General features: G+C 46.1%; 1 protein-coding gene and 1 non-coding gene across 2 annotated transcripts; both read left to right on the top strand.

Moving 5' to 3' along the window:
- Positions 1-3,327: 3,327 nt before the first annotated feature.
- ZNFX1 (zinc finger NFX1-type containing 1) lies at positions 3,328-27,224 on the top strand. The gene is made up of 16 exons (XM_056549670.1): positions 3,328-3,399; positions 6,261-6,342; positions 7,788-9,602; positions 9,706-9,837; positions 11,799-11,940; positions 12,162-12,312; positions 14,977-15,082; positions 16,436-16,674; positions 16,752-16,877; positions 17,038-17,064; positions 17,806-17,807; positions 17,886-18,040; positions 18,123-18,268; positions 21,115-21,225; positions 21,369-21,464; positions 23,941-27,224. Exons 1-16 carry the CDS (start codon positions 3,343-3,345, stop codon positions 26,389-26,391), a joined length of 5,838 nt encoding a protein of 1,945 aa, XP_056405645.1. The 5' UTR covers positions 3,328-3,342; the 3' UTR covers positions 26,392-27,224.
- Positions 5,928-6,034, top strand: LOC130297831 (U6 spliceosomal RNA). Its single transcript, XR_008849699.1, has one exon. It is a non-coding gene; the product is annotated as a U6 spliceosomal RNA (small nuclear RNA).
- Positions 27,225-27,517: the final 293 nt, after the last annotated feature.

A 27,517-nucleotide genomic window follows, 5' to 3' on the forward strand; every position in this document is an offset into this window, starting at 1 on the left:
ACGGTAGCTTTACTGAGGGTAGACAGATGGTAAAGTCTATACATACAGTTCAGCCAGGGCCCAAGGAGGTGACCATTGACTCAGAGACCTTAAGAGCTTGCTGGGACTTGTAGTAGGACTGGACAATTTAATGCAGGCCACATTGACTTGACAAATGGTGACTGCGACTGACTTGACTGATGACTGACAATACTGAGACTGTGAATTACTTGTAGCTGCTTGTGGCTGTAGACTGGACTTGAGGCCTCCTATGACTCTGGACACTCTCTAGGACTCGTCTTGACCTCAACAAATACTTGTAAGGAAAAAGAGAGAAGCTCCACCCAGGGCTTATATGGGGTGGACTAGCAGGGAGCCCACAGGTCACTCCTGGGATCACCTGGTCACTGGTACGGTACCTCCTGGGTAACAATCACATGACAAGTCACATGGTAAACAGTCTTAAAGTGACAACGCTTTCTGAACACATTGCATGGTATAATACATTAGAAACATATTAGACAGATGCAAAGGGGCCCAGGGGACACTGTAGGGAGGCTGCCTGACAGGACAGCAGAAGTACGGGGTAACACCTCCCGTACTGGGCTACCACACATCACTGTACAGACCCTCTGGCCCGTTCCCTGCTTATCCCACATTGTATTCTGACTCTGTCCCTCATGGGGTGTTGGCTTAGCTTCTCTGACCTTTTTCTCCCTGTGCATTTAGTGAGCGTAGGGACTGTCGCCCAGTTGGGGGGCTGCCACTTAAAGCAGATTATCCAAGTAGGTAGGGACAGTGGTTGGGGTGAGTTTAGGGCTGCAGTCTTGTCCTATTCACTTGAATGGGGCAATGCGGTATGACATTGTACCGCCGCTACAGATTGCAAGGATGTGCAGTGTTAAACATTGATGAGGTGATTGGTGGGGATTCTTGGAATCAGATCCCTGCCGATTTAATATTTAAAATCCCACATAACCCCTTTGTATCTAAGCCGTATCTAAGTAAGTATGGCCTCTCATACAACGAATGGACTGTCCTTTGTAATAAACTTTTATTACTGCAGAAAAAGCTCCTCAAGACTCCAGGATATTATGATAGAGACCAAGGTGGTGTTTTCTTTCTAATCGAAACTACAACCATTTGCATTTGTTTTGCTGAGTATGGTTGCCAAGCGGGTTTCTCACTGCCATTCGTCATTTCAGGGTGATTCAGGGCCTGGAATTTCCCTGTTGACAGCTCATCACATGCTGTATACGCTGCCTCCGGCAACAACAAAAGCAGTGAGACTAAGGACAATACAAGACAGTACTGGAGCTCCAACCCGTCACGGCTGAATGATACTGAACGTTTTGGTTGTTTGGGGCATTGTAGCTATATGACTGGCCAGAAAGATGGATCCCAGTAGGCCCCGGTGGCATGTACCCTCCCTGCCAGCCTTGATTTTGAGATAATTTCCTATACCCATACAGGGAGAGATTGGTAAATCAGGGGTGTCAGGCAGGTGGAAGCTGCCGAGGACAACAGTGGTGACCCCATCCAGGGCTGGTGCAAGGATTTTTGCCAGCCTATGCGAAAGCTAATTTTGCCGCCCCTTGACCGCACCAATTGGCTCAGCCCTTTGACACGCCCCACCTTACTACTGGTGTTACGTACTGTAACAAACCCCCTCCTCATGTAATCTCCTTACTACTGGGGTGACACACTGTAACAAACCTCCTCCTCATGTAATCACTTTACTACTGGGGTGACACACTGTAACAAACCTCCTCCTCATGTAATCTCCTTACTACTGGGGTGACACACTGTAACAAACCTCCTCCTCATGTAATCTCCTTACTACTGGGGTGACACACTGTAACAAACCTCCTCCTCGTGTAATCTCCTTACTACTGGGGTGACACACTGTAACAAACCTCCTCCTCATGTAATCTACTTACTACTGGGGTGACACATTGTAACAAACCTCCTCCTCATGTAATCTCCTTACTACTGGGGTGACACACTGTAACAAACCTCCTCCTCATGTAATCTACTTACTACTGGTGTTACGTACTGTAACAAACCCCCTCCTCATGTAATCTCCTTACTACTGGGGTGACACACTGTAACAAACCTCCTCCTCATGTAATCACCTTACTACTGGGATGACACACTGTAACAAACCTCCTCCTCATGTAATCTCCTTACTACTGGGATGACACACTGTAACAAACCTCCTCCTCATGTAATCTCCTTACTACTGGGGTGACACACTGTAACAAACCTCCTCCTCGTGTAATCTCCTTACTACTGGGGTGACACACTGTAACAAACCTCCTCCTCATGTAATCTACTTACTACTGGGGTGACACACTGTAACAAACCTCCTCCTCATGTAATCTACTTACTACTGGGGTGACACACTGTAACAAACCTCCTCCTCATGTAATCTCCTTACTACTGGGATGACACACTGTAACAAACCTCCTCCCCATGTAATCTACTTACTACTGGGGTGACACACTGTAACAAACCCCCTCCTCATGTAATCTACCGTACTTACTACTGGGCTGACACACTCTAACAAACCTCCTCCTCATGTAATCTCCTTACTACTGGGGTGACACACTGTAACAAACCTCCTCCTCATGTAATCTCCTTACTACTGGGGTGATACACTGTAACAAACCTCCTCCTCATGTAATCGCCTTACTACTGGGGTGACACACTGTATTCGGTATGTACCGGTATACCGCCCAGCACTAGTATATGATGTGACCAAAAAGCAGCAATTCTAAACTTTGGTATATTTTTTGTGTTGACTGACATTATAGGGGTACTTTTTGTTCCAAACGCTTGGAGCAGGCTGCGGGGGTCGTGGCGTCATGGTCACGCCCCCTCGTGAGGTCAAGTCATGCCCCCTCAATGCAAGTCTATGGGAGGGGGTGTGGCAGCCGCCATGCCCCCTCCCATAGACTTGCATTGAGGGGGCATGACATAACATCATGAAGGGCATGACCATGACGTCACAACCCCTCCCGCCCGCACCCAGCATTCTAAACGAATACCTGGTGCTGCACAGAGAGTCCGGCAGCTGGGACCCCCGCGATCAGACATCTTATCCCCTATCCTTTGCATAGGGGATAAGATGTCTAGGGGGTGGAGTACCCCTTTAACCCCCACCAAGTAGTGTAATGTATGTACACAGTGACCCCACCTGCAGAATAGTGAGTGCAGCTCTGGAGCTCGCATGTATATACTGTATATTAGTGTCTTCTCTGGTTAGGAAACACTGCTGTATATAGTGACTTCTCACCAACAGATTGCAGGAATAACTCGCCACACTACTCTCCTGGGAACTTTAGCTCCGCCCCAAGTCACATGATCGTGACATCACCACAGGTCCTCAAAGAAATCACTCCCTCCAGCATTCAAAAGGTACAAAGCAGGTCCTGATAGGGCAGTCACTGCCATTATGTTCCGTGTGGAGATTCCTGTTTTTAAGTGAGTTCAGACCAGGACCTGCATGATGCCGAGAGAACGGGGCCCCCTTTCTTTCCTGGCCATGCAGGGCCTGGAGCAGGAGCTCCAAAAGCTCCAATGATAATCCGGCCCTGCTACTGGGGTGACACTGTGGTGCTGGACGGGCAGGGGCTTCGGATGCTGGCTGAACTTTCTTGCAGTGTGCAGAGCGGCGCCCCATCACTAGGGCGCTCTAGGCGGCTGTCTATTTTGCGTATAGGCAGAACCAGCCCCGACCCTATCATTCTGAAATAGCACCCCAAAAAGCAACTGGATTTTACAGGTTGATCTCTGGCCCACTAGGGAATTTTGATCCCTTTCCCTACTCTAGACCACCAAGGATTTTGAAATTATGAGAAAAATATGGGGAGGCCCTACTTTATTAAAGGAGAACTCCGGAATAGGAAAATTATCGTCCATACTGCCGGCGGTAAAAAAAATAAACAGGTACATACCTTCCTTCGCTCCCCCGGGGCCTCCTGTAACCGGCTCCGGTCTCCGCCGCGATCCTCTTCCTGGTTGCCGGTGGTCGGTGAGTCATACTGCACTCCGCTGCGGCCGGTGATTGGCTAAGTCCCGATTTGGCCGGCAATAGGCTGAGCGGCAGTGTGAGAACGCTTCAAGACACACAATTCTTCACTACACTGGCACCTTCTGTCGGGGCCGAAAACGTCACACTGCCGCTCAGCCTATCGCCGGCCGAGCCGGGACTTCATTGCGGCCGGTGATTGCCTGAGTGCGGTATGACTCGCTGACCACCGGCAACCAGGAAGAGGATCGCAACGGAGGCCGGAGCCGGTTACCGGAGGCACCGGGGGAGCGAAGGAAGGTATGTACCGGTTTATTTTTTTTACTGCCGGCAGTATGGGGGACAATTTTCCTATTCTGTAGTTCTCCTTAAACCCTTTTATCTAGGGATGTCCCAATGCCATTTTTTCAGGACCGAGTACGAGTACCGATACTTTAATTCTAGTACTCGCCGATACCACTTACGAGTACTTTTATTATAAAGGGAATCTGACAGCAGGGTGACCCGGTTTCTGGCGCTGCTCACCGTATATGTGGGTCCTTGTTGTGTACAATGGAGGCGGCTGCTGTAGTATGAGCCAAGATTTCTCTCTTCTCCATTAAACAGAACAGGGAATTTGCTTTGGCGGTGAGACCGATGCACCGATGTTCACATGGTGAGCAGCGGTAGAAACCGGGTCACCTGACCTATCTACCTATAAATTGAAGTTAGTGCAGGTGACTCTGCTGTAAGATTCCATTTAATAGTAGGTAGTATCCCCTTGTAGCCAGCAGGACCCCCCTGTAGACAGCAGCCCCCCTTTGTAGAAAGCAGGACCCCCCTATAGACAGCAGTCACCCTTTGTAGAAAGCAAGACCCCCCTGTAGACAGCAGCCTCCATTTGTAACCAAAAGGACCCCCCTGTAGACAGCAGCCCCCCCTTGTTGCCAGAAGTCCCCCTTTGTAGACAGCAGCCCCCCTTTGTAGCCAGAAGCCCCCCTTTTTAGCCAGCAGGACCCACCCTGTAGACAGCAGTCCCCCTTTGTAGCCAGCAGGACCCCCCTGTAGATAGCAGTCCCCCTTTGTAGCCAGCAGGACCCCTTTGTAGGCAGCAGCCCCCCTTTGTAGCCAGCTGTGCCCCCCTGTAGACCGCAGTCCCTCTTTGTAGCTGCTCACTGTCCGGTGTCGCCGCCCAACAGCCCCGTTCTCATCACTGCTGCTGCCCCGTTCTGCCGTCCGCATAATGGCGTCTTATGGAGGAGCATGTGACATACACGTCACTCTGCTTCCTCCCTAGCGTTATGCTGGGCGCAGTGGAGTGACGTGTATGTCACTTGCTCCTCCATAAGATGCCATAATGGGGACGGCAGAATGGGGCAGTGGCAGTGATGAAAACCGAAGAGCGGGGCAGCGGAGCACTCCACCAGGTATCGGATTTGGTATTGGGGACATTAGACGAGGCCCCGATAACGATACTAGAATCGGTATTGGGACAGCCCTACTTTTATCATAAATTTGTCCCTGACTGATGACCACTAGGGGAGGGGGAACCAATGTGAAGCCACCTGAATTGTTTTCCAAAAGACTGTCTAGACCAGTAGTCTCTAAATTGTGGAACTCCAGATGTTGCAAAGCTACAACTCCCAGGATGAACGGACAGCCGCTGGCTGTCCGGGCATACTGGGAGTTGTAGTTTTGCCACATCTGGAGGTCCACAGTTTGGAGACCACTAGTATAAATTGTATGGCAAATGCTTACTAATCCCATGACAAATGCAAAGACCACATACCAATTGGTGCAAACTGTGCAGAATTTTATTAAAATGTTATGGTAAAAACTGGTGCAAATTAGCAAATTGTGCAGAATTTTATCAAAATGTTATGGTAAAAATTGAGGCAAATTGTGCAGAATGTTATCAAAATGTTATGGTAAAAATGTGCTTGCTTCGGCAGTACATATACTAAAATTGGAACGATACAGAGAAGATTAGCATGGCCCCTGCGCAGGGATGACACGCAAATTCGAGAAGTGTTCCATATTTAAAAAAAAAAAAAATTATGGTAAAAATTTGTGAAAATTGACCAGAATTTTATCAAAATTTTGTGGTAAAAATTGGTGCAAATTGTCCAGAATTTTATCAAAATGTTATGGTGAAAATTGAGACAAATTGAGCAGATTTTTAAAAAAAATTTTATGGTAAAAATTGGTGCAAATTTTATCACAATGTTACGGTCAAATGTACTTCATTTGAGTGTATTTTATTTTATAGAGATTTCTAAAACCATCCATGGATCCTGAGAGAAGGCCAAGAGATGAACCCCCCGATAACCCTCATCACCCACACCTAAGACGTAAGATGATTATTTCAACCTAAAAAATCCAGTGAGAAGAAGTAGAGAAGTACAATCAGAGGTCTTTTACTTGCCTTTTTTGTCTCTAAATCAGGGGTCTCAAACTTCAACTCCCAGCATGCCTGGACATGCATAGACAGCGATTTGCTGCAACTAATGGCTGCTGGGAATGCTGAGTTGAAGTTTTGCAACACCTGGAGGGCCTCCAGTTTGAGACCCCTGCTCTAAATGGACCGTGTGTTGTCATCGTAGCAGTGGCCACCAAATTCTACTTTTTAGAAACTATTGTTATTTTATTTTTTAAAAGGGGTTATCCACCATAAGGTGATTTTAGTACTTACCTGCCAGACAGTAATGGACATACTTAGAAGGGATCCGTGCTTGTCTTGGGGCTAAATGGCTGAGTTGCGCGTCCACTATAACATTGCTGCTATCTATTTGTGAAATAGCTATTTCCTGTTGGAGTTCCCTCCCACTAACTACAAGTCCCTTGATCCCTTGAAGTGTGAAGTCACTCTTCTTGCTCCCTGCTCCCACACATCAGCCATCTCACCCATTGAAGCACACCTGAGCTCCCTACCATGCTGTGCTGTGTTTGAAACTGCAATTTCCCAGCAAGCGCTCCACCCATTGAAGTAGACACACTCCCTTTCAACACCTGACTAGAGATGTAATGTCTCAGGCCGCTCAGCAACCTGGGAAAACCTGAGACGACACTCATTTTGTATGTTGTTGAAAATAAACATTGGGGCGCTCCGCTGCTCAGCATTTGGAACAAACTGTTTTGAACACTGGAAAGCATAGCCCCGCTCCCTCATGCCATCACGCCATGCCCCCTCAATGCAAGTCTTGGGAGGGGGCGTGACAATTCTTAAAGGGGTACTCCGCTGCTCAGCATTTGAAACAAACTGTTCCAAACGCTGGTGCCGGCGCTGGGAGCTTGTGACATCATAGCCCCGCCTCTCACATTATGCCCCACCCCCTCAATGCAAGTCTACGGGAGGGGGCGTGACAGCTGTCACGCCCCCTCCCATAGACTTGCATTGAGGCTTGCATTGAGGGGGCGGGGTGTGATGGCATGAGGGGGTGGGGCTATGACATCACGAGCTCCCGGCGCCGGCTCCAGCGTTCAGAACACTTTGTTCCAAATGCTAAGCAGCGGAGTACCCCTTTAACAATTGTGAGACCATCCGTCAAATACCTTTACAGACACTATATTATGAACTACACTATCTTTACAGCCCCTGTAGCATAGTCAAATAAAAAAATCCTGGACCACCCCTTTAAGAATGGGGAATATAAAGAAAGGACTTATACTTCTTCTCATTATCTATTTCTTACACTAAAGAAATGGCCCATCATTTCTTTATCTTTAGAGAATGTGCCTATTAAAAAGGGAAAATAAATAAATAAATGTGACCTATACTGATTTTGTATTTTTCCAGACAGAGGAGGTCAACATCACCAGAACAGAAATCAAGGTGGCAGGCAAGAAGCAGGACAACGTATCCAGAGAGGCGAAGGTGGCAGGCAAGAAGCAGGACAACGTATCCAGAGAGGCGAAGGTGGCAGGCAAGAAGCAGGACAACGTATCCAGAGAGGCGGTGCTAGGGGCCAAAATTTGCCAAGGGGTGGTGGACAGCATGCCCATGTAGCTGGCAGGGGAAATGACAGAAGAGCTGGTGGACAACACGAGCCAAGACAAGGAGCACAATATGAACAACGAGCTGGTGGCCCACAGGGTAATATGGGGAGAAGAGGAAACAACAACCAGGAAGCCGATCAAGGTCGTAGACAGCAGAGGCCACCACAAGGTAGAGAAAATGGAAGAGATCAGAAAGTTATACGTTTGGGCTACAAATCTCTGGAAGGACTACTAGAAAAGGACCCCTCAGAAGTGGTTATAACCCTGTCTGCACACCCTGGTCTCAATGATTTGCTGTCAGCCATAGAAACAAGGCCAGACTTTGTAGAGTTGGTTTGTAAGGTGCTCTCCCGAGCTTGTACAGCAAGACTAGACCGGCAAAGTGTGCAGAATCTGCTTGGACAGGTCAAGACATCTACATTCCTCCGCACCTGCCTCCCTCACTATATAGTTGGAATGATGACTGAGATCGTGCCGGAGAGGAGACACCGATATCCAGATAGTATATTTAACATACTTCGTCTACTCCAGGAAATGACCAGTGTTTTCCCTGCCAGTAGCATACAAGAAACCTCATTGTTGGTCTCGCTCATACCTGGCGCTATCAACGCTTTGCGTACGTCTGGAGTAAATGTTGGAGAGAACATAGAGCAAAGCCTAGAGAGAATGTCAAACTTAATAGAGCACCTTCAGGGTAGGAAGAGAGATCGGACACTACGAGAGGACACACACATGGTTCTTGGAGCAGATGTTCCTGCCGAAGACTTCAGAACCATGAGCGTGTATCCCGATCACGATGAAATCCACTTGAATGAAAATCCTTTACTAAGGCCAAATATTTTAAAAAACAAATACGAAAGCACGGAGCTTTACCTGGACACTCATTTCCGGCTTTTAAGGGAAGATTTTGTGCGACCATTAAGGAAAGGGATCCAGGAGATCTTGATGTATCACGACGACAGAGGGTTTCGCAAAATGAAATTTGATGACATTCGAATTTACTTCGATACGCGAGTGGTGTCCCCCATGTGCACACCTTCAGGTATCATCTACAAAGTCCAGTTTGATATGAAACCATTGAAGTATATCCGATGGCAGAACTCCAAGCGCCTGATATATGGGTCTCTGGTCTGTTTATCTAAGGATAATTTTGAAACCTTTCTTTTTGCCACGGTTTCTAACCGAGATGAAAAAGAGTTGGCGCAAGGTGAAGTCCAACTGCAGTTCAGTGACCAAAGCAGAAGACTTCTCGCAAGAGTGCAACCAAGCGACTCCTTTATCATGGTGGAAACAACGGCATACTTTGAGGCTTATCGCCATGTCCTGGAGGGGTTAAAGGAGATGACCGCCCAGGACGTACCTTTCCAAAAATATATAGTGTCATGTGAGAAAGACGTTGGAGCACCGCGATATCTCCATGCCGGTGTGAAGTATGACTTGAACTGTTTGTTAGACGAAGACATTATAAACTCAACTATGGAGAACAAGATTAACGTTCTGAATCCCCGGGAGTGGCCATCTAAGGAAATTCTTGGCTTTGATGAGTCACAAATGGAAGCGGTACGGCTGGCACTCACCAAGGAACTGGCCATCATCCAGGGACCACCGGGCACAGGTGAATATCTCAACTACGCGAGGAATAGAAAATCTAAAGCCATTGTCGAATGTTTACACGCACGGTATATATTCATGATAAACTATATTTTACTTTCTATTAGGCAAGACCTATGTGGGACTGAAGATTGCCAAGGCTCTACTTAAGAATACTGATGTATGGCAAATAAATGGAGAGTCTCATCCCATCCTCGTGGTGTGCTACACGAATCATGCTTTAGATCAGTTTCTGGAAGGTTTGTATACTTCAAGTGCTATAAATAAAATATAGGAATATATCGGAAAGTCGGAATATTGTACAGTGGTGGATAAAGAGCTTTGGTAAAATTCTCTGTTGTCTATTGGGGGAGGGTAGGTAGGTCACACATTGCACATAGGGAATGGTTGGGTGTCAGAGGGTTAGAATACAATAGTATGGGGCCAGTTTACTCTTCTTGGCTACTATGGTCTCTTAGTCATATCAAGACACTTACTCGGGTGGAACATTTTCTTTCATGCAGTGGTAATGGGAATTTACATAGACTGTCTGGCGTCCAATGGAAAGGGTAGATGGGCTAGCAGTAATCTGATGGGAAGAAGAATTGGTGGTGTCAGGCTAGCCATTCACATTATAGTTATGTTGGCTAAAGCTGCCGAACGGTTGACCATCTAATGCGTATGGGGCACCTTCTAACTCTAGAGAGAAGGATTGGGCGTTTGAATTTCAACATGCCTGGTAGGGCATAGAATATGTAAAGAGGACCTGTGGCCAACCCCCCAAAAGTGAGATGTTACTATCATTAAAGGAGTACTCCACCCCTAGACATCTTATCCCTTATCCAATGGATAGGGGATAAGATGTCTGATTGCTGTTGTCCCGTGATGTCACGGTCACGCCTCTGCTTGTGATGTCGCAGCCACGCCCCCTCAATGTAAGTCTATGGGAGGGGGCGTGGCGGCCATCACGCCCCCTCCCATAGACTTGCATTGAGGGGGCGTGGCTGTTACGTCACAAGCGGAGGCAGACCGTGACGTCACAAGCCTCCGCCCCACATTGCCAGTCATTCGGCACGGAGCAAAGTTCGCTCCGTGCACTGGATGTCTGGGGTGACGCAGCCGAGATCACGGGGGTCCCCAGCTACGGGACAACAGCGATCAGACCTCATATCCCCTATCCCTTGGATAAGGGATAAAATGTCTGGGGGCGGAGTACCCCTTTAAGTAGTGATCAAACAACTAAAATACAGTTTCTCGATACGCCCTCCAGTTCCTGAGATATGAGGGTTTATATTTTGTCTGACAATTGAGGGAATCGGTCAGATGGGCGTGAACTTAATTTTAATAATGGGAGTGACTATCAGGGGACGGGCAGGATTATATAGTCAGGGGGGGAGGGAGCGGTTAGGCATACACACCCCTTGATATAAAACATACACACTCCCTGACTGTATAACCCCGCACACCACTCCCATTGAATTAAAGGGGTACTCCACTGGAAAACTTTTTTTTTTTTTTTAAATCAACTGGTGCCAGAAAGTTAAACAGATTTGTAAATGACTTCTATTAAAAAATATTAATCCTTTTAGTACTTTTTAGCAGCTGTATGCTACAGAGGAAGTTCTGTACTTTTTGAATTTCTTTTTTGTGTTGTCCACAGTGCTCTCTGCTGACACCTCTGTCCGTGTCAAGAACTGTCCAGAGCAGCATAGGGTTTGCTCCATAGCTTTTCTCCTACTCTGGACAGCTCCTGATACGGGCATCAGGTGTCAGCAGAGAGCACTGTGGTCAAGACAAAAAATAAAAAAATAAAATAAAGAATTTCCTCTGTAGCATACAGCTGCTATTAAGTACTGGAAGGGTAAATATTTTTTAATAGAAGTAATTTACAAATCTGTTTAACCTTCTGGCACCAGTTCATTTAAAAAAAATAAAAAAAACATTTTCCACTCGAGTACCCCTTTAAGTTCACACCCATTTGACTATTCCCTGAATTGCGATACCAACTATAAAAAAAACTCTTAACTCGGGAACGGAAGGTGTGTGATCGGGACACCCTAAAAGTCATTTATAGTCAAATCAAATTTTTTGGGTGGTTGGCCCCAGGTCCTCTTTAACATTTCCCGTTTCCGGTAAGTTTCCGGTGCACCATAAAGGAGTTGAGTGCTGGCTGCCTATTGTCATATTAATATGTTAATATAAAGGATTATGTTTTTTTCAGGCATCCACCAGTTCTTGCGGGACGGAATTGTGCGCGTCGGTGGGCGCAGCAACAGCGAAATACTAAAAAAATTTAATCTCAGGGAACTTAGAGGAGTTCCAGGGGTCCGCAGAAACTATCCCATACACATACGAAGAGCGATCGGTGATATGAGTTGCGATAGTATTTTATAATGCTTATTTTTCATTATGTCATAAATATAGTATATAACCTATATACCGTAATGTCGAAAAGGGTCAAATAAACCTCTCAATTCACGTAAGTCAATGTTTCCCAAGGAGAATATTCTGGAACCTGTTGTTGATGCCTCTACAGTAGGGATGGCACATTCAATACTTATGTCTTTTATCCCTTTTTTTATTAATTTAAGGTCATAAACAAGATGAAGGATTCCGAAATAAAGCTTGAAGAGGGGGCAGCGCTCCTGGAGAGCTCGACTACTGGGATCATACATGAAAAGTTTCTTGAGAAGTACATACAGGACGGTCACATGGACAGCTTGTCTAGTGTTATGGTACGAAAAAGCTAATTATCTGTTTTTTGGTTTCGTGTTTCTTATGTAAAGTTTAGGTCACAAAGTACATCTGTCTCTTTACTTAAATGGCAAAGCGGTCACGATGTAAGAGGAGAGAGTCCTGGCCACTACTCTCTGACACTGTGGGATATTGGGGAAAAAAACTTTTTTTTTACAGAATTAAGCCACCAAATGATATAACAAAACGTACGATTACCATGCGGACAGTAACCCGTACCATGCCGTTTAGGTGGTTTTAGAGGGTTAAAGGGATACTCCGCTGCTCAGCGTTTGGAGCAAACTGTTCCGAACGCTGGAGCCGGCACTGGGAGCTTGTGACTTCATAGCCCCACCCCCTCAAGACGTCACGCCCCCTCAATGCAAGTCTATGGGAGGGGGCGTGACAGCCATCACGCCCCCTCCCATAGACTTGCATTGAGGGGGCGTGACATCATGAGGGGGCGGGGCTATGACGTCACGGGCTCCAGCGTTTGGAATAGTTTGTTCCAAACACTGAGCAGCAGAGTACCCCTTTAACCCTATAAAACCGCCTGCACGGCATGGTAGGGGTTACTTTCCGCATGGTAATCTTACCTTTGTTATGTCATTTGGTGGTTTAATTCTGTAAAAAAAAAAAAGTTTTTTTCTGGTGTCCCACAGTGTCAGAGAGGAGTGGCCAGGACTCTCTCCTCTTACATCGTGACCGCTTTGCCATTTATTTGACACACAGGCTTTGTCCGTCTGTCAGACACACTGCCTATGTGCCGCAATCCCTATTGGCGATGCATGTGCGGGCAACCCACACGGGAAAGATATATATGTCAAATGGCGGAGCAGCCGTGACGTTAGAGGAGAGGTGTTGTGGCCCAGGGGCACACTGGACTCCTGGCCACACCTCTATGACACTGTGGGACGCTGGAAGAAAAACAGAATAAAGTCACCAGGTTAAAGGTAGGATTAGCATGGGGTAGCATAGGGACACTAACCCCTTCTATAATGTGCAGGGGGGGGGGCGTTATTGGGGGGGTTTATAAGGTTAAAGGGGTAGTCCAGTGCTGAAAAACGTATCCCCTATCCTAAGGATAGGGGATAAGTTTCAGATCGCAGGATGTCCAACCGCTGGGGCCCCCCGCGATCTCCTGTTCGGGGGCCCCGGCTCGCTGGCCAGATAGCGGATGTCAACCACCGCACGAAGCGGCGGCTGACACGCCCCCTCAACATCGCTATAGCAGAGCCGAAGGCAACGCTCCAATTCTGCCATAGAGTTGTATTGTGGGGGCGTGTCAACCAATGCTTCTTGCGGTGGTCAACACGCCCCCTTCCCGCGGGCTGCCGGGGCCCCGTACAGGAGATCGCGGGGGGCCCCAGCGGTCGGACCCCCCCGCGATCTGAAACTTATCCCCTATCCTTAAGATAGGGGATAGGTTTTTCAGCACTGGATATCTCCTTTAAGTAAAGTAACAGATGCACTAGTCCCAAAATCATTCTTATGTGTCAATCAAAAGTGGTTTAAATGGACATTATTGGAGTTGGTATTAGCCCAACAACATAAGAGAGGTTGTCCAAGGATGGACTTTTTTTTTCAGCTCTGGGTGCTGCCAAAATAAAAAGTATTACATACTTACCTGCCCTGATTACCGGACACCGTCATTTTGACAGCACCAGGTCCTCTCTTCTTCATGTTTTTTGTGTTATGCTGACCCTGCAGACACTACCCGCTTAGCAATTGGTTCATTCCTTTTCCTATCCAAGCATACAAAGATGGGGACTAGGCCCAAGAACTGTTAAAGAGGTAAAACTTTTTATATATATTTTTTTTAATGAACTGGTGCCAGAAAGTTAAACAGATTTGTAAATGACTTCTATTAAAAAACCTTTACCCTTCCAGTACTTTTTAGCAGCTGTATGCTATAGAGGAAATTCTGTTCTTTTTGAATTTCTTTTTTGTCTTGTCCACAGTGCTCTCTGCTGACACCTGATGCCCGGATCAGGAACTGTCCGGAGCAGGAGCAAATCCCCATAGCAAACCTATGCTGCTCTGGACAGTTCCTGAGACAGACAGAGGTGTCAGCAGAGAGCACTGTGCGACAAGACAAAAAAGAAATTCAAAAAGAAAAGAATTTCCTCGGTAGCATACAGCTGCTAATAAGTACTGGAAGGATAAAGATTTTTTAATAGAAGTCATTTACAAATCTGTTTGAACTTTCTGGCACCAGTTGACTTATAAAGACCTAAAAAAAAATGTTTTCCAACGGAGTACCCTTTTAAATTGGGGTAGATTGGAAAATAAACGCCATGTCCGTCTGTCCTCGGTGGCAAAACCGGCCAAAATGTCTTCAGTTTATGCCACCAGTTGGCGTGTGGGACTGTGTGGAATCTAGTGCTGGTATACATATGGGGGGAGATTTATCAAAACCAGTCCAGAGGAAAAGTTGCCCAGTTGCCCATAGCAACCAATCAGATTGCTTCTTTCATTTTGCAGAGGCCTTGTTGAAAATGAAAGAAGCGATCTGATTGGTTGCTATGGGCAACTGGGCAACTTTGCATTTGCACAGGTTTTGATAAATCTCCCCAATGGAGAATAAAAGCGAGCCTACACATTTTTGAGGCCATGTTTTTTTCCTACTATACTCATTGACCTAATCCCTTTTCTTTGTTACTCAGAGGGATGAGGATTTTTTTGTACCAACCGGGAAGATGTCGCTCATTGTGGAATGGCTTGGGTTGGGTGTCCTCCCGTTCACCCAAACAACAGATCCAAACGCAGCAGGTAATGTACACTTAATGCATATAAGTAAGACAGTTAAAGGGGTACTCTGGTGAAAAACGTATTTTTTTTTTATGGTGCCAGAAAGTTAAACAGATTTGTAAATTACTTCTATTAAAAAATCTTAATCCTTCCTGTACTTATTGGCTGCTGAATACTACAGTGGAAACTCTTTTCCGTTTGAAACACAGAGCTCTCTGCTGACATCATGACCGCAGTGCTCTCTGCTGACATCTCTGTCCATTTTAGGAACTGTCCAGGGTAAAAGGAAGTCCCCATAGCAAACATATGCTGTTCTGGACAGTTCCTAAAATGGACAGAGATGTCCGCAGAGAGCACTGTGCTCATGATGTCAGCAGAGAGCTCTGTGTTCCAAAAAGAAAAGAATTTCCTCTGTAGTATTCAGCAGCTAATAAGTACTGGAAGGATAAAGATTTTTTAATAGAAGTAATTTACAAATCTGTTTAACTTTCTAGGACCAGTTGATTAAAAAAAAAAAAAAAGTTTTTCACCGGAGTACCCCTAACTTAAAGGGGTACTCCGCTGCTCAGCGTTTGGAACAAACTGTTCCGAACGCTGGAGCCTGCACTGGGAGCTCGTGACATCATAGTCCCGCCCCCTCATGAAGTTACACCCCGCTCCCTCAATGCAAGTCTATGGGAGGGGGCGTGACAGCCGTCACGCCCCCTCCCATAGACTTGCATTGAGGGAGCGTGGCGTCATGTCATGAGGGGGCAGGGCTATGATGCCTGAGCAGCGGAGTACCCCTTTTAATAAGAAACATAATATCTCCCAATCTAATAATATCCCTAAGTGAGGTGGTTATGATGATATCTAATACTGAGAATATCTCTGGCAATTCTTGATCCACTGCCTGCAGTTAAAGTAAACCTATCAAATCCCATAAACAAACAACGCTTCTATGTGTTCCTCCTGCAGATGCTTTACATGTCTTTTTTATGTGTCTAGTATCTGTATTTGGCTCACAAATACCTTTGTTCTGCTGCTCACTCCTTCTGACATCCACTGCTCAGGAAGGGGCGTGTCCGAGGCAAGCACTGAGCCCGCCCTAACTCACTATGCATTCACTTCCTCCCTGAGTCTGCTGTGCTGTGCCCTTCATCCAATCACTGCAGGCTGCTTTGTAACCCCTTCCTCTCAGTTTTCATGGTGCAGTTTGATAGGACAATTGTGTTTCTAACTTATGACATAAAATGAATTGGGAATCTCTAGAGAATAAACTCAACAGACTTTTGAGAAGAGGTGGAGAATGGTTCCTCAGAGTCCTCTATTTTAATGGGCCCAGTGAAGGCCAGTTTGTCAGAGATTACCTACTCATGTCTAATCTTCTTTCAGAACAACCTGAACCTGAGGATATAGAGGAAGAGGAACCAGAGGAGGAACTGATAGATATCCAAGAGGAGGCCGCCATCCTTGAGGCCGAACGGGTGCTTGATGACGACCACATTGAGGATGGGAGACCTAGAAGAAAGAACAAGAGGACTGTGGAAAACGAAATGGCAAGACTGGTTCAGGCAATGTCGTTAGATAGCAAGGAACCGCAAGACGCGCAGGAGTCTGGTGAGGGCTGGCAAGTAAGTATCATCAGCGTCAACGATAGAAAGGGAGGCCCGAGAAAGCACATTTCCTAATGTTAACATTTATTGTCAAGATGTCAAAGGAGCAGAAGAAGAAAAGAAAGCAAAGGATAAAGACTGAGTTGCGAAAATTAGAAGCAATGACGGCGGCCGAGGCCGACCAGATTACAGACGTGTGGAGTCTGGACCCAAAGAGATTTGTCTGCGCCTGCCCTGGTGTCAGACCTAATAGGCTAAAGGAGTACTCCGGCACTAAGACATCTTATTGCCTATCCTTTGGATAGAGGATAAGATGTCTGATCCCGGGGGGTCCCGCCGCTAGAGACCCCCGCAATCTAGCATGCAGCACCCACCTGTGAGCACTGTAGGAAGCGCTGGAGGCTCCAAGTCTTATGCCTCCTGACCACGACTCCGCCTCCGTGTGGCATCACGCCCCGCCCCCTCAATGCAAGTCTATGGGAGGGGGCAAGTCTTATGCCTCCCGACCACGGGGACGGAGTATCGTGATGTCACGACTCCACCCCCGTGTGATGTCAAGATACTCCGCCCCCTCAATGCAAGTCTATGGCAGGGGGCAAGTCTTTTATACCTCCCGACCACGGGGACGGAGTATCTTGACGTCACGCCCCTGTGTGACATCACGCCCAGCCCCCTCAATGCAAGTCTATGGGAGGGGGCGTGACGGCTGTCACACCCCTTCCCATAGACTTACATTGAGTGGGCGGAGTCGTGATGTCACGATACTCTGTCCCCGTGGTCGGGAGGCATAGACTTGCATGGAGGGGGCGGGGCGTGACGTCACATGGGGGGGGCGGAGTCGTGACATCACAATACTCCGACCCCGTGGTCGGGAGCCATATGACTTGGAGCCTCCAGCGCTCCCTGCAGTGCTAACAGGTGGATGCTGCATGCTAGATTGCGGGGGTCCCCAGCCCCGGGACCCCCACGATCTGACATCTTATCCTCTATCCTTTGGATAGGGGATAAGATGTCTTAGTTCCGCAGTACCCCTTTAATCCAGTTCTGAAACAATAAAAAATAGCCCAATTGGATCAACTGGTAAGACATGATAAAAAACTAGCCTTGGTAGAACTTGGTAGGACGCCCCATTAATTCTGTTACCTGTAGAGGTCCCGTCAACTTTTACATAAAGCTGTAGATATCGAGGAAGCCTCTACTGACCCCGCGATGCTTCTTTCCCACAATAGATACTGGATACAACTCTACCAGATGGATATTCGACAGAAGATTCTGGGTCATGAGGGAAACTATCAGGAGTCGGCAGATCTCTTGTCGGAACTGAGACAAAAACAGGACTTGCATATTCTGAAGGAAGCCACAGTGATCGGGATGACTACTACAGGTGAGTGCGCCAAATGGACGGACGCATGTTACTTCACTTTGCCATCTAGAGTCCATTACCATTACTGTTGTCTTCTTCGTAGGTGCCGCAAAGTACAGACGGATTCTCCAGGAAGTGGAGCCGACCATCGTGATAGTGGAAGAAGCTGCGGAGGTCCTGGAAGCTCACACCATAACCACGCTCAGCTCAGCCTGCCAACATCTCATTCTCATTGGGGATCATCAACAGGTAGGTCCGAAAACACACACAACCCTACGGCATCTGCAGGAGAGGAAGAGGAAGCCTCCCTCTACACCTAGTTCACCATCGTGTCCCTATAACCAGGCCAGGTGCAAGGATTTATCTCCATCCTAGGCGAAAACTCCTTCCGATGTATGGAGGAGAAGGTGCAAAAAGAAAATGGTGGCCTGCTGTGGCGCTGCCTCTTGGAGATCGAGATGCAAGTTCAGTCACATATGGTAGAATCTCATTTATTGGTGCAATAAAAAGGAGATAACAGACATGCAAGACGCGTTTCGGGGGTAAATTCACCCTTTTTCCCCCGATCTTTGCAATTGAAAAAGGGTGAATTTACCCCCGAAACGCGTCTTACATGTCTGTTATCTCCTTTTTATTGCACCAATAAATGAGATTCTACCATATGTGACTGAACTTGCATCTCGATCTCCAAGAGGCAGCGCCACAGCAGGCCACCATTTTCTTTTTGCACCTTGCCGACCTCAGACTGAGTACCCGATGTACTCCAATGTATGGAGGCACGCGCCATGTTGGACAGATCTTACCTTAGTTATCACCCCTGTCTGCCTTGGAAGTGGCGCCGATTATTATAGTTTAGGTGGGGGTTTTGCTTGATGGGCGGGTACTTCAGATGGGCGGGTGCTGGCTTACTTAATTGCAGCTAAAAGAGCGCCGCCCCCATTAAGAGGGCGCTTCAGGCGGCTGCCTATTTTGCCTATAAGCAGAACCGGCCCTGTCTATAACCAATAGTGTCACCAACCTATACATAAAAAATGTTCTACCTAGACATGGAAATCTATCTTTAAAGTTCTGGAGGACAAGACGATGATGTGCATAGAAGCATAGAATGGAAATCCCATTCAAGAACAATTTAAAGGGGTACTCCGGTGAAAAACCTTTTATTTTATTTTTTTATTTTTTTTATTTTTATTTTTTTAAATCAACTGGTGCCAGAAAGTTAAACAGATTTGTAAATTGCTTCTATTTGTAACAAACGTTGTTGTGTAAGATTAGGAAACAGCACCACTCTAGTCCAAATGTTATGTCTGGTACTGTATATGAGCGCCATTCACTTAAAGGGGTACTCCGGTAGAAACTTTTTTTTTTTTTTTTTATAAACTGGTGCCAGAAAGTTAAACAGATTTGTAAATGACTTCTATTAAAAAAAAATCTTAATCCTTCCAGTACTTATTAGCTGCTGAATACTACAGAGGAAATTATTTTCTTTTTGTAACACATAGCTCTCTGCTGACATCACGACCACAATGCTCTCTGCTGACATCTCTGTCCATTTTAGGAACTGTCCAGAGTAGGAGAAAATCCCCATAGCAAACATTTGCTGCTCTGGACAGTTTCTAAAATGGACAGAAATGTCAGCAGAGAGCACTGTGCTCGTGATGTCAGCAGAGAGCTCTGTGTTCCAAACAGAAAAGAATTTCCTCTGTAGTATTCAGCAGCTAATAAGTACGGGAAGGATTAAGATTTTTTAGTTTTTATAGAAGTAATTTACAAATCTGTTTAACTTTCTGGCACCAGTTGATTTAAAAATAAAAAGTTTTCTACCAGAGTACGCCTTTAAGAATTTTTTTTCCAGACAATACAACATGGCATCATGGTCAAGGATACCTTTGTATAGTTGATCAAACATTAGGACTTCAGGATTAATACGCATAAACCTAAGCTCAGGCTTCAAAGTCCGTTGCCCCCCCCCCTCAAGTATATACTACAGAATGTCTTAGTCAGTATATAATGGAGACACGTCACTATTTTAAAAGTAACATACAAGTTTCGGCACTTAAAGGGGTATTCCGGTGAAAATAAAAAAAATTTTCATATCAACTGGCTCCAGAAAGTTAAACAGGTTTGTGAATTACTTCGATTTAAAAATATTATTCCTACCAGTACTTATCAGCTGCTGAAGTTGAGTTATTCTTTTCTGTCTGACCACAGTGCTCTCTGCTGACACCTCTGTCCATGTCAGGAACTGTCCAGAGCAGGAGAGGTTTGCTATGGGGATTTACTCCTACTCTGGACAGTTCCTGAGATAGTCAGAGGTGTCAGCAGAGAGCGCTGTTGTCAGACAGAAAAGAACAACTCAACTTCAGCAGCTGATAACTAGCGCAAAACTTTATATACAACTTAAAGGGGTACTCCGTTGAAAAACAATTTTTTTTTCATATCAACTGGCTCCAGAATGTTAGACAGATTTTTAAATGACTTCAATTAAAAAAATCTTAATCATACCAGTGCTTATCAGCTGCTGAAGTTGAGTTATTCTTTTCTGTCTGACCACAGTGCTCTCTGCTGACACCTCTGTCCATGTCAGGAACTGTCCAGAGCAGGAGCAAATCCCCATACCAAACCTCTCCTGCTCTGGACAGTTCCTGACATGGACAGAGGTGTCAGCAGAGAGTACTGTGGTCAGACAGAAAAAAAAAAACAACTCAACTTCAGCAGCTGATAAGTACTGGAAGGATTAAGATTTGTTTTCCATAGAAGTAATTTAGAAATCTGTTTAACTTTCTGGAGCCAGTTGATATGAAAAAAATAGTTTTTCACCGGAGTACCCCTTTAGGTTGTATACAAAGTTTTGCACTTGTAGGAGCCAGATAAAATCCTTGACTCTTGACTCCATTACAGAAAGCAGTAGAGCAGTAAGTCACTTATGCGGTATGACCAAGAATGGCATGGCATTCAAAACGCGTTCCGCGTTTTGAATGCCATGCCATTCTTGGTCATACCGCATGCCTGTAGTCAATGGATTGGTTTATTCAATTTCACATCTTTACATAGAAAAACCGCCATATCATTGATCTTATACTTATATTCTGTCACAGCTTCGGCCAAGCGCCAACGTATATGACCTGGCCAAGAACTTCAACCTGGAAGTGTCACTGTTTGAGCGTCTTATTCAGTCCGATCAACTATTTGTTCGCCTCAACTACCAGGTAAGGGCAGCAATAGGAACTTACCGTACATTGGTGTAGACCAATAACCATCATCGTTATAAGCCAATGTGACCACCATACCTAACCCTATATGGAGGCCATTACTACATTGCTTCATTAACACTATGTTTTATTGCTCCTAGCATCGCATGCGGCCTGAAATAGCAAGACTACTGACTCCTCACATCTACTCAGAGCTGGAGAACCACCCATCTGTCCTAAGCTATGAGAACATCAAGGTGAGGGACATACAACTTTGCTGTGAACAACACTGATGGTTTGCAGATCCTAAATCTTTATGGGCAAATAGTTCATATTCAATCTTATGTTTATAAAGTTTATCGATAGTTCTGCCACTTTCTGGTATATTTTGTGCTTGAATTCCTTTTCGTTGACAGGATTAAGATTATTTTAGGGTTGGCGCGCGCGCTGCCTGCTCAGCCGGTCGTCAGCTGGGGTGGGAAACCTCTGTGGCCACTAATTGGCTAAGTAGACAATGCAACAGGAGTGTTTAGGTGATCAGTTTTGTCCGACCAGGGCTGGTGCATGAATTTTTGCCACCCTAGGTGAAAGTTAATTTTGCTGCCTCTTGACTCTGCCCATTGGCTCCGCCCTTTGACACGGCCCACCTTCCTACTGGGGTGACACACTGCAACAAACCTCCTCCTCATGTAATCTCCTTACTACTGGGGTGACACAATGTAACAAACCTCCTGCTCATGTAATCACCTTACTATTGGGTGACACACTGTAACAGCCCCTCCCTCATTTAATCTCCTTTTATCCAGGGTTGACACACTGTAACAAACCTCCTCCGTATGTAATTACTTTGTTTACTGTCACTGCACTCCTCCAGCTGGCTAAAGAATGCAGATTATTATGGTACCGGGGTGCGACAGTGGTGCTGGCAGGACGGGTGCTTCGGATGCTGGCTGGCTACTAAGTTTCTTGCAGGGAGCAGAGCGACGCCCCCATCAAGAGGGCACTCTAGACAGCTGCCTATTTTGCTTATAGGCAGAACCAGCCCTGTGTCCGACCCCCGGGGTCACAGCTAGTAATCCAAATGATTGGGGAGAACTTTTGATGTTAGGATATCTTCTGGTGCCAGAAAGTTAAACAGATTTGTAAATTACTTAATCTTAATCCTTCCAATAATTATCAGCTGCTGAAGTTGAGTTGTTCTTTTCTGTCTGGCAACAGTGCTCTCTGCTGACACCTCTGCTTGTCTCGGGAACTGCACAGAGTAGAAGAGGTTTGCTATGCGGATTTGCTTCTAAACTGGGCGGTTCCCGAGACAGGTGTCATCAGAGAGAACTTAGACAGAAAACAACAACTCAACTTCAGCAGTTTGTTCAACGCTGGGGCAGCGGAGTACCCCTTTAAGGTATATTCGCACTGCATAAAAAATAAGGGCGCAATTTACAAAAGCAATTAACAAATTGGCTAAAAATACGTAAAAAGTACATAAATAATATATCAAATATGTCCATCTTTTACACAGTGTCACTATACTCCTAGCATGCATAAAAAAAGGGCCTTGTGTCAGCAGGAACTGTATACGCCAAATATAGCAAAACTGTATATTGGGATATTAATTTGTTAGTAACATTTCATCCATTATGACATATAAGGGTTAAGTAAAAAACAAACAAAAAAATGCTAATAAAGAGGTTTCTTTCTGATCTTAGACAGCGCCACTCTTGTTCAATGGCCATGGCTGGTATTACAGCTAAGCCCAATTTAATGGAGTAGTCTCGTGAAATATAACTTATTTCCTATCCAAAGGATAGGGGATAAGTTATAGATTGCAGGGGGGGTCCGAGTGCTGGGACCCCCCCTGCGATCTCCTGCACTGGCCCCCGGCAGTTTGCTGAAAGCGTCAGTTCTGACCACTGCAGGAAGCCACGGCCAGCGCACCCCCTCCATGTATCTCTATGGGGTACATATAGGGGGCGTGTCAGCCGGCGCTCCACGTGGGGGTCGGCACACTCCCATCCAGCTGACTGCCGGGCCCCATTTAGGAGATCGCGGGGGTCCCAGGGCTCGGACCCCCCGCGATCTATAACTCATCCTCTATCCTTTGGATAAGGGATACGTGATATATCACCAGACTATTCCTTTAAAGGGGTACTCCAGTGGAAAACTTTTTTTTTTTACATCAGCTGGTGCCAGAAAGTTAAACAGATTTGTAAATTACTTCAATAAAAAAATCTTACTCCTTCCAGTACTTATTAGCTGCTGAATACTACAGAGGAAATTCTTTTCTTTTTGGAACACAGAGCTCTCTGCTGACATCACAAGCACAGTGCTCTCTGCTGACATCTCTGTCCATTTTAGGAACTGTCCAGAGCAGCATATGTTTGCTATGGGGATTTTCTGTTACTCTAGACAGTTCCTAAAATGGACAGAGATGTCAGCAGAGAGCACTGTGGTCGTGATGTCAGCAGAGAGCTCTGTGTTCCAAAAAGAAAATAATTTCCTCTGTAGTATTCGGCAACTAATAAGTACTGGAAGGATTAAGATTTTTTTTAAAGAAGTAATTTACAAAAAAAAAAAGTTTTCCACCAGAGTACCCCTTTAAGTGAATGGCGCTCATATACAATACCAGACATAACATTTGGACTAGAGTGGCGCTGTTTCCTAATCTTAGACAACAAAATGTTTTACAAATAACTTATAGTAATGGGAATTTTTATTTTATTTATTTCATTCCAGGGGGTTTCTACAAACCTTTTCTTTGTACAACATGGATTCCTAGAGCAAGAGATACAAGACGGGAAGAGTCACCAGAACTTGCACGAGGCGATGTTTATAGTAGAACTGTGCAAGTACTTTCTACACCAAGAGTATAAGCCGTCTCAGATCACCATCCTCACCACCTACACGGGGCAGCTTTTCTGTCTTAAAAAACTCATGCCGACCAAGATGTTTTCTGGGGTCAAAGTGCACGTCGTTGACAAGTACCAGGGCGAGGAAAACGACATAGTACTTCTCTCGTTGGTCCGGAGCAATAAGCAACGTAAAGTCGGCTTCCTTCAGATCTCCAACCGGATCTGTGTAGCACTGTCGAGAGCCAAGAAGGGGCTATTCTGTATCGGGAACATGAAGATGATGGGCACTGTGCCTCTCTGGAGCCTCATCTGTAAGAGTTTACACGAGAAGGCCCAAATTGGAGACCATCTTATGCTCTGTTGTCAGAATCACCCAGAAACCCGTACACTTGTGAGTAAAGCTGATGATTTTAAGAATGTACCGGAAGGAGGATGCAACAAAAACTGTGACTTCAGACTGAACTGTGGTCATGTGTGTACGCGGGTATGTCACCCATATGATCCCGAGCACAAAGAGTACGAGTGCTACAAAGACTGCCAGAAGGTGTTGTGTGGGGATGGGCACAGATGCAAACGAAAATGTTCCCAACCCTGTGGACCATGCATGGAGGAAGTCGTGAAGCTCATGCCGCTATGTGGTCACCAACAAATTGTGCCATGTAGCACGTCTGTACAGAAGTTCGTTTGCTCTGTACCGTGTAGCAAGGTCTTGCCGTGTGGTCATCCATGTGAACGGCTTTGTGGAGAAGAATGTGAAGAACGCTGTGGAAAGACTATTAATGTACAGCTAAAGTGCGGGCACAGTCAGAAGGTTCCATGCTGGCAGAAACGGGACATAGATTTTGGCATGCCCATAAAATGCAAAAAGCCCTGCCAAGTCCGGCTAAGCTGCAGTCATAAATGCCACGGTAACTGCGACACTTGCATTCAAGGCCGATTCCACGAAAGCTGCCGACATCCATGCAAAGCTATTTTAATCTGTTCCCATGAATGCGGACAGCCGTGCACAAACGAATGCCCGCCATGCATGAAGCCATGCCAAAACCGCTGTGTCCATAGCCAATGTAAAAAGAAATGCGGGGAAAACTGTGTCCCCTGTATGGAGCCCTGTAACTGGAGTTGTGAGCACTATGCCTGCAGTAAGCTTTGCTCTGAGCCATGTGATCGCCCACCGTGCAACGTCCCATGTCCAAAGGTACTGAAATGTGGACACCCTTGCATTGGGCTATGTGGTGAGCCCTGCCCTAAGAAGTGTCGAGAATGCCATAAAGACGAAGTCAATGAGATCTTTTTTGGTTTTGAAGATGAAAATGATGCCCGTTTTGTGCAGCTGGAGGACTGTGGCCACATCTTTGAGACCAGCGGTATGGATACGTACATGATGGTAGACAATGATTCCGACGAGGGAGTTGCGATCAAGCTGAAAGTGTGTCCGAAATGTCAGACTACCATAAGGAAGAACCTAAGATATGGCTCGGCCGTCAACAAAACCCTGGATGAGATTGAGAAGGTCAAGAGGAAGATAAATGGGGACTTGAACCTCCGAAATGAAACCAGACAACGGCTCTTGGACACCTTACGGCTGATGGTGGAAATTAGAAGAAATTTCCCAGAGGAATATTCAGAATTACGCGAAGAACTGGAGAATGTAGAAACCCCGCTCAGGACATTACTCAGCTTAGAAAACAAGATACGGTTCCTTCAAAGAATCGCAAAGCTCTTCGCCAATATAAGCAAAGTGGACGAGGGGGAAAAGAAGGCAATGAAAAATCGCTTGCTGGAAATAAAGGGCTGGTTGGAAAAACCACGATCATTTTTCACCGAACAAGAACTCTCTGATCTGCAATGCGAAGTGGCGCGTTTCGGCTTCCTTCTAGAGTTACTCGTGAGATGTAAAGAGGCCAAGCCTAGAATCACTCCGGAGATCCGCAGAGAAATAGATGCCCTAAGAGACGTTCTAGAGAGAAGTAAAAAGTTCACGGAGGAGGATGAAAACTTGGTGAAGGTGCAACTTAAAGATCTGAGCAAGAAGCTTCCACTCACCGGACTCGGGATTACAGACCAAGAGCGAGTTATGATCGTAGACGCTATGGGCCTACAGAAGGGCCACTGGTTCAAGTGTTCCAGTGGCCATGTATATTGTATTACAGAATGTGGGGGGGCGATGGAGCGGTCTACATGTCCTGAATGCAATGCGCCCATTGGTGGAGTCAGTCACACTCTTGAGTCAAGCAACAGATTGGCACCAGAAATGGACGGTGCGGCCCACGCCGCTTGGTCTGAAACTGCAAATAACTTACTAAACTTTGATGATCTGAGGGATCAGCTTATTTAACCTGCTACCTATTGGGACTAAACATAAGGCACAATGACTTTGTAGACAGCTACAGATGGAGGTTAAATGCTGCAGCTGCATCCCCCTCCTCCCCTCTGACAATTTTTATGTATTTTGATTAATGCAAAAGCATAATAATAACGGGTAAATATTTTTAGGCAAGGACCATGGGGGCGGACGAGTGGTGCAGTTGCCCATAGCAACCAATCAGATGGCTTCTTTCATTTTTAACAAGGCCTCTGCCAAATGAAAGCAGCAATCTGATTGGTTGCTATGGGCAACTGGGCAAGTTTTGATAAATCTCCCCCCCCCCCCCCATATACACAGTGTGATGTTTGGTAGAATTGTATGTTCCATTAAATCAATAAAATTCTTTATACTGTAAAGTTATTGCACCACCATATATGCAAAAAAATATATTCACACAAAATGGATGCCATAGTAAGGTATTGTAGAAGGTAGTATAGGCACCGGCACATATGTGGGTATAGGTGAGTACCTTGTGCTGCACACATAGCATTGTGTATCTGTATAAAGTGTGATTTAGGCTAGGGCTACATGGTAAATTGGTCTGTGCCAAAGAAAGTTTGCATTGCAAGACCATGATCCATCGGGAGCCAGAAATCCATCCAGTTTGGACTTCTAATTTCTGGCTAGTGGCGCCATATAACAATCTGTGGTCGCACCACTCCTGTGAAGCCCAAGTTCGCCATGCAGCCCTAGACTTAAGCTCTGTTGACCCGGCCTATTAAAGGGGTACTCCGCTGCTCAGCGTTTGGAACAAACTGTTCCGAACGCTGGAGCCGGCAGCTCGTGACGCCATAGCGCCGCCCCCTCACGACATCACGCCCCCTCAATGCAAGTCTATGGGAGGGGCGTGACGGCTGTCACGCCCCTCCCATAGACTTGCATTGAGGGGGCGGGGCGTGACGTCATGAGGGGGCGGGGCTATAGCCTCACGAGCTGCCGGCTCCAGCGTTCGCTGTTCCAAACGCTGAACAGCGGAGTACCCCTTTTCCTGTAGCAGAAATTCTACCGCGTGAATAGGACAGCGGAATCCCATTGAAGTGTATTGGCTATAATTTCATGCCGAATTTTCGGGCGCAATTCCATGCAGAAATTCTGG

The sequence above is a fragment of the Hyla sarda genome, chromosome 13 (assembly GCF_029499605.1).
Source record: "Hyla sarda isolate aHylSar1 chromosome 13, aHylSar1.hap1, whole genome shotgun sequence".
In the NCBI taxonomy this organism is placed as follows: Eukaryota; Metazoa; Chordata; class Amphibia; order Anura; family Hylidae; genus Hyla; species Hyla sarda.